We start from the raw sequence: 7,500 nt of genomic DNA, 5'->3' as shown, positions 1-7,500 counted from the left end.
TATCTATCTATCGGTCTGTCTATCTGCCCACCTGTCTATCTGCATATCTATCTATCGGTCTGTCTATCTGCCTACCTGTCTATCTGCATATCTATCTATCGGTCTGTCTATCTGCCCGCCCTCAAGCACGTCTCTCGCCTTCGGAAGAGAACTGGCAGATCCTGTCGCCGTGGATGAGGGATGCAATGAGGGTCATAAGGTTGAACTGAGCTTTAAAATTGGACTAATTTCACCCCAAAGAGCGAGAGTCGTTGCAATCATTTTCCTATGTTGTTTTTGTTTTTTTTGTTTTTTGTTTTTTCCACTAGGAATTTGGCAACAGAATTGCATTTCTATATTCTTTTATTTTTCACTTTCTTTCGTTATTTTCCGTTTTGGTATTGTTATCCTTCTCTTCTTTCTCCTCCTCTTCCTCCTTCTTCTCCTTCTCTTCCTCCTTCTCCTCTTCCTTCTCCTCCGTCTCCTCTTCCTCCTCCTCCGTCTCCCCTATCTTCTCCTCCTCCTTCTCCTCTTTCTCCTTTTCCTTCTCCCCCTTCTTTTCACACTCACTCATATCACCGATTTATGAGGCCCTATTTTTCACCACACTCATAACTGTAGTGTCGTTCTCTTTATCGTTATCTCAAATGGCCATTCTAAACGCATTTAACACCCATTTAACAACATCAGTTTAAATCAACAACCATTGTTTCTTTTACCTCTGTTTTCGTAATTTATCACTATCTTCATTAACATCGGAATTAACTTTTTTTTTTTAATGAGGAAGTAATCATTATTCTTGTTGCCAATATGATTATAAGTGTCATTTCTTCTAATGACCAATTATCATTATCAGGATGACTTGAAAATGATTATTATTTTATTATCCTTGGTTATTAATATTGTTATTATTGTTACCGTTATCAATACTACTATGTTTGTTCTTATCAATATTTAACTATTGGTATATGGTAAGTATCATCATAATCAATTTCATTTTCAATATTGATATACTAATGTTATGATTGTTAGCAGTAGCAGTAGTTGTAGTAGTGATAATAGCGGTAGCCATAGTATTAGTAATGGTTTTAGAAGAATTAGTAGTAGTAGTAGTGTGGTAGTATCAATAACTATTAGTCAGTTTCATTATTATCATTATTATCATTATTACTGTTGTGGTTGTTGTTGGTGGTGGTAGTGGTGCTTTTATTATTATTATTATTATTATTATTATTATTATTATTATTATCATTATCATTATCATTACTATCATTATTAGTATTCTTATCATTATTATTATCATTACTATTATCATTACTATTATTAGCATATCATTAACATTATTATCATCATTATTAATATCATTATTGTTGTTACTCTCTTGTTATTATCATTATTATTACTAACATTTTCATTATCATAATCATTACTACTCTCATTATCATGATTACCGTCATCATTATTACTATCATTGCCATCAATATCATAATCATTACCACTGTTATCACTCCTGTTATCATTACCAATGTGTATACCATGAATAAGCATTTTTTTTTTCTTATTTTAAATTTTTTATCATCGTGATCATTATTTCTGTTACTATTATTATTATCATTATCATTCTTGCTATCATCATTTTCACCTGTATTACTACTGCTGATCGATGTGTGTGTGTGTATGTGTGTGTGTATGTGTATGTGTATGTGTGCGTGTGTGTTTATCATTATCACTTCATTTATTAATTATTACTATTATCATTATTATTATTATTATTATTATTATTATTATTATTATTATTATTATTATTATTACTATTATCATCATCATCATCATTACCATTGTTGTCACTATAACCACCATGCGAATTATCATTATCAATATGATTATCATTATCATCGTTACCAGTGTTATTATGATTATCATTATCATCATCATTACTATTATTAACTTTAACATTAGTATTACTATCATCATCATTATTATTATCTACATTATCATTATCATTATTATCATCTTCATTATCATTATAATCATCATTAACATCATCATTCTATCATCTTAATTTTATTAGTTTTACGATCATAACTAACGTCATCACATTGTCAATAAGATGACATTGCCATTAATATCACAACATTACTTAACTAACAGCAATATCATTTCCAATATTTCGGTATCATTACTATCATGATTACAATCACTAATATAATCATCCTTTTACGATACTAATAACCAGAATTAGGGCACATTACAAGTAACCAAGAACATATTAGTAGTAATTGTAGTGATAGTTGTAGTAACTAGCATCACTGTTAGTAATAATAGTAGTAACGGATATAGACAATTGTACTAGTCGATATGATAGTAGTAGTGGTTGAAACAATAATACTAGTAGTCTTAACAGCAGTTTTGGTAATAATAGACTAGTTACAGCAATATATGCATTTATTGAAAATGAGACTTCAGTTTCGAAATCCATCTCGTGGATTCCGAAACTGTAGTCTCATTTCCAATAAATCTAGTTTTTGCATTGTGAATGTCTCTACCATAGTATCAACACAGAAGAGTATTTTACCGTTTACCAAAATTGTTCGTGCCGGTAGAAACATTAGCAGCAGCTGATAGCGGGAGAGTAGTAATAATAGTTGTATTATAAATGGTAGTTGTAATAATAATTATCAATAATATTGATAATAGTAGTTGTTGTTGTAGGTGTGTTTATTGTTATCACTTTGTTTATTTATTATTATTATTATCATTGTTGTTATTATTATTATTATTAATATTATTATTATTATTGTTGTTGTTATTATTATCATTATTATCATTACCATTGTTATCACTATAACCACCATGCGAATTATCGTTACCAATATCACCATATTTATTATCATCATCATTACTATCGTTAGCATTAACTTTAAATGATGCAGTACCAGACAGTGACAGACACAGTTGCATTGATAGTGGTGCTATAATGGCCATTATATGCTATTCCTCTACACACTATTGTTCTTATTGTTATCATCATTCTTGTTATCACCTTTATTATCATCTTCATCATAATGTTTTTAAACTATTACTGCTCATCATTATCATGTTTTCATTATAATCATTAGCATTATTTTTTAACAATGCTATCATAATCCTTAGTTTTATCTTTGTTATTGTTATTATCATTATACTTATAGTGTATTTAGTATCCCTATTGTTAGTGTTATTATCGTATGTTATGAATTCCTTTTACTGCAAATATTGTTATCAGTATATTACTATAATGAATATTGTTGTTATAAACATTGTCATCACTGTTGGCATTACCATTATTATCATGATCTTGTTGCTGTTGTTGCAATGAATATCATAGTTATCATTAAAAGTAGTAGTAGTAGTTATAGTAGCAGTAGTAGTAGTAATGTAAGTAGTAGTAGTAGTAGAATGCTAGCAGTAGCAGTAATAGTGGATGTAGTAGTAGTAGTAGTAATAGTAGTTATTGTTATTTTTGTTGTATTATTGTATATCCATTACCACTGTCTTTATCATAATGTTTATTAGTGATATTATCATTACTTTCATTTTATTGCTATTATCATCTTGTTTTAGTCCTTATCAAAAGTTATCGGAAACAATTATATTTCGCTACGAATGACGGGTTGTATGAACAGGTTTCATAGTGAAAATTATCCTTATAATTTCTTGTTATAACTGTTAGTTATTATATTTTTGTGATTTAATTTTTGTGAGCAAAAAGAAAAAAAAAAATAATGAAAAAAAGTGTTGAATATTTTCTTGTCTTTAAACTAGTCTGTTGTATTATCGCCATCATGTGTAAACAGGACCTTTTTTTTCGTTTTTTTTTTTTTTTCGTTTACTTTATTGTGTTTTAGTCTTTTACATCTTCCTTTTTTTTTTTTTTTTTTTTTTTTTTTTTCTCTGTTCGTCGCCTTTTCCGTTCCTGCAAGAGAAGGGGTTTCGCGGAGACGAAGGACCTCGGCCACCCTACCTTCCTTTTACTCCTGGCGATCCTGTCCATCCTGGCCGGCGTCTCCCCGAGGTTCTTTTTGCCCCAGACCACGACGGCGATCCTGGAGTACGTAAAGATGAGGACCGCCAGCGGCAGGGAATACTGCAGGAGCATGAGCGCCACGCTGTAGGCTGTGCGGGAGTCCTTGTTGGTGTCGCTGTCCCCCCAGTCCTCCGTGCACACCTGGTGGCCGAAGTACCGGTACCAGTTCAAGGGCGGCTCCAACAGCTTGGAGTAGATCGCGACCGGGAGCGTGGTGGCCAGGGCGAGCACCCACACGGCGGCGATGATGACCTTGGCCTGGAAGCGGGTCATGCGGGGCCGCAGGGGGTAGATGATGGCGAAGTAGCGGTCGAGGCTGATGGCCACGAGGGTGTAGGCCGACACGAACACGGACACGGCCTGGAGGTAGTTGACGGCCACGCACAGCTCGCCGCCGAAGGGCCAGTACTTGAGGATGAGGGTGCTCATGAAGGAGAACGGCACGCAGAAGATGGCCATGAACAGGTCGCCCACAGCGAGGTTCGCGATAAAGTAGTTGGTGACGGTGCGCATCTTGGCCGAGGAGCACACCACGTAAACCACCATGGAGTTTCCCAGCACCGCGAACACCAGGATGGAGATGTACAGGACGTAGATGGAGGTGTCGAACACGGGACTCGGGGGGAGGTCGCACACGCCTTGCCCCCAGAGCCCCAGGACCTGCTCCCTCTCCAGGCAGTGGTCGCAGGCGAACATGAGCTTATGCACGGGCACGCTCAGGTTGTCGTCCGGATCACAGAGGAACAGGACCTCCTCGCTTCTGTTCCGTTCCTCCTCGGGAAGGGAGAGGAATCTATCCCACCTGTATTCCTCCGTGGCCATGTCTATTATTTTTCTTTCTCTCTTTCTCTCTCGTGAAAAAGTAGGCGGTCTGTCGTCCAGTTATTGGTCCCTTTTTATGCGAGTTACATGCATGATCGTGCCTGGTGTCCTTTTTCCCCCTTTCTGTGTCAGATACATCGCCTCATTTCTGGGATGTTTTCCTCCCTCTGTCTGTTCTGTATCACCATACTTCACTGTTCGAATTTCGTAAAATAAAACAGTTCACTTTATTACCAATTTGTTCTTCTTTTCAAAGGAGAAATGATTAAATGGAAAATAAAGTTAAAGGAACGAAGATCTTTAAACGTTCTCAGTAACCCTCACAATCACTTTTACTATTTATTTTTCACTCTGATTAGAAAATTCACGAGTCGGCACTTAAACATTAATCGGGCGTATGATTCCCAGTGCAGGTGTGTTCTTTATCTTTCAATAAGTCCGTCTTTATCAAAGGCCTTTATCACCTGGAACTCGTTTTCTCACACCTGGTTGCGCTTAAACGATCATTATCTTTGTGGCCGTCTCCTGAGAGATTAAGTGACCCCCACCTCCACTACCTGTGATCATTGAGGGGAAATTGCGCCACAGGTGATGGTTCTGCTCACCGATTTATTTCGTAAGTAGTGACCTTTTTTATAAGATTAAGTATTTTAGAGAGATGTATGTAGGTGATTTGTAAAGTAACGAGAGAGGGGTATGGTCAAGGTGGGCAAACAGTGCGGTTGTGTTCAGTGTTTTCAATGGAAAATGCGCGACTTGCAACGATGAAGTGCTCGATTTGCAATGATCAAATGCACGACTTGTTACCGACTATTCATCCTCCAATTCCACCGCCAGTCATCGTCGACAAGCAAACTCAATCCGTCCGCATCCATGCATAACAACGTGTCTGTACGTCCGTCATGACACACCCTTCGACAAACCAGACCCCCAAATCCTACTTCCTCACTCTCTTTCCTTCTCTCTCATCCTCATACGATCCCTACAGAGGCCCTTCCCGACGCGCGAGGGGAGAGGGGGGAGAGGAGGGACAAGACACAGGCGTGAGGGGAGTCCAGCGAGGTGTCCCAGTCAAGAGGGGGCAGCGCGGGCGGCGACAGAGAGGCTGCGATGACGAGACGGAGGTAACTGGCACAGGAGGGCTGGCAGGCTGGCTGGCTGGCACCGCGACTGCCACCCACGTCGGCGAGGGTGCCAGAGGGAGGACTAACCCTGCGCGCTCGCCTCGTCTTGCTTCGTCTCGCCTCGTTTGCTGTGTGTCTGTGTGTGTGTGTGTGTGTGTGTGTGTATGTGTGTTTGTGTGTGTGTGTGTGTGTGTGTGTGTGTGTGTGTGTGTGTGTGTGTGTGTGTGTGTAATGATAATAATAATAATAATAATAATAATAATAATAATAATAATAATAATAATAATAATAATAACAATAATTTTGATAAGAATAATGATAATGTTAATGATTATAATAACAATAATAATGATTATAATGATAATGATAGTATTAATAATAATATCAATAATAATAATAGTAACAATAATGACAATAATAATACCATGATAATAATAATAACAATAATGTTGATAAGAATAATGATAATGTTAATGATTATAATCACAATAATAATGATAATGATAGTATTAATAATAATATCAATAATAATAATAATAATAGTAACAATAATGACAATAATAATACCATGATAATAATAATAACAATAATAATGATAATAATAACAATAACAATGATAATGATAAAAATGATAATAGTAATAAAGATAACAATAACAATAACAATAATAATAATAACAGACATTAATACCTAGGACCATTCACCCAATATTGTAAGACTGGTATCAGAACAGCTCACCACACAATACATACTCCTCTTGTGTGTGTGTTTCTGCGGCGAAATAGACAGGACAGGATCACTTTAGGGAATATAGTCTAGGTCAGTGGCTCCGAACCTTTCCTATTCTTTGGCCCCGACCAGTATATACTAAGCTCCAAGGCCCTGTCGTCTTTTTCAGTTTCAGTCATTACTTGTAATGAATAGTGTAATGGTGTGAGTAGTTATAGGACAAGGACACTTTCTATAAAGATTGTGAGGGATGTAGGTACTGTAGTTGAGATAATATTGAGTTCAATTCGACGTCATTGTTTTCATGTTGCTCCACGGACCCCCATGGGGCCTTGGCCACCAGATTGGGAAGCTTTGCGCTAGATAATGTGTGCCGTACATGTAATCGTAGAAAAGGAAAAACTGACATCATACACACATATATTTATACACACACACACACACACACACACACACACACACACATATATATATATTTATTGTGTATATTGTGCCGCGATGGTCCAGTGGTTAGAGCACTGGACTCCGACCCCCGTGGTCCCGAGTTCAATTCCCGGTCGCGGCAGTCGTAAAAATGCCTGCCCACTCCCACCCCACCCCCGCCGCCCCTCGCCGCCGCCCAACCATAGCCAACGCGAGTGATACCCTGCAACCTGTCCTCAGTAAGTCCTCATTTCCAGGTCGACTCTGTCTCCATCCCGCGAATGGATTAGCTGGCTTATCTGGTCAGCCTCCCGAGATTAGGGGGCTGGTTCGGATGCCCCTGGGAGAGGAGGGGGT

The 7,500-nt window shown here is 37.4% G+C and overlaps 1 protein-coding gene and 1 non-coding gene across 2 annotated transcripts; one reads left to right on the top strand and one right to left on the bottom strand.

Annotated features, from left to right (window-relative positions):
- Positions 1 to 3,519: 3,519 nt before the first annotated feature.
- On the bottom strand, positions 3,520 to 5,521 carry LOC125032503 (RYamide receptor-like). The gene has a single exon (XM_047623671.1). It carries the CDS (start codon positions 4,865 to 4,867, stop codon positions 3,863 to 3,865), a length of 1,005 nt encoding a protein of 334 aa, XP_047479627.1. The 5' UTR covers positions 4,868 to 5,521; the 3' UTR covers positions 3,520 to 3,862.
- A 1,691-nt stretch (positions 5,522 to 7,212) lies between these two features.
- On the top strand, positions 7,213 to 7,285 carry Trnar-ccg. Its single transcript has one exon. It is a non-coding gene; the product is annotated as a tRNA-Arg (tRNA).
- Positions 7,286 to 7,500: the final 215 nt, after the last annotated feature.

The sequence above is a fragment of the Penaeus chinensis genome, chromosome 14 (genome assembly GCF_019202785.1).
Source record: "Penaeus chinensis breed Huanghai No. 1 chromosome 14, ASM1920278v2, whole genome shotgun sequence".
NCBI lineage: Eukaryota > Metazoa > Arthropoda > Malacostraca > Decapoda > Penaeidae > Penaeus > Penaeus chinensis.
Note: the sequence above shows the minus strand (reverse complement) of the source record. Positions and strands in the feature narration are given on the sequence as shown.

What these genes read in the sequence shown, in the direction of transcription:
- LOC125032503 (XM_047623671.1), bottom strand. Translation starts at nt 4,867, where the DNA reads ATGGCCACGGAGGAATACAGGTGGGATAGATTCCTCTCCCTTCCCGAG.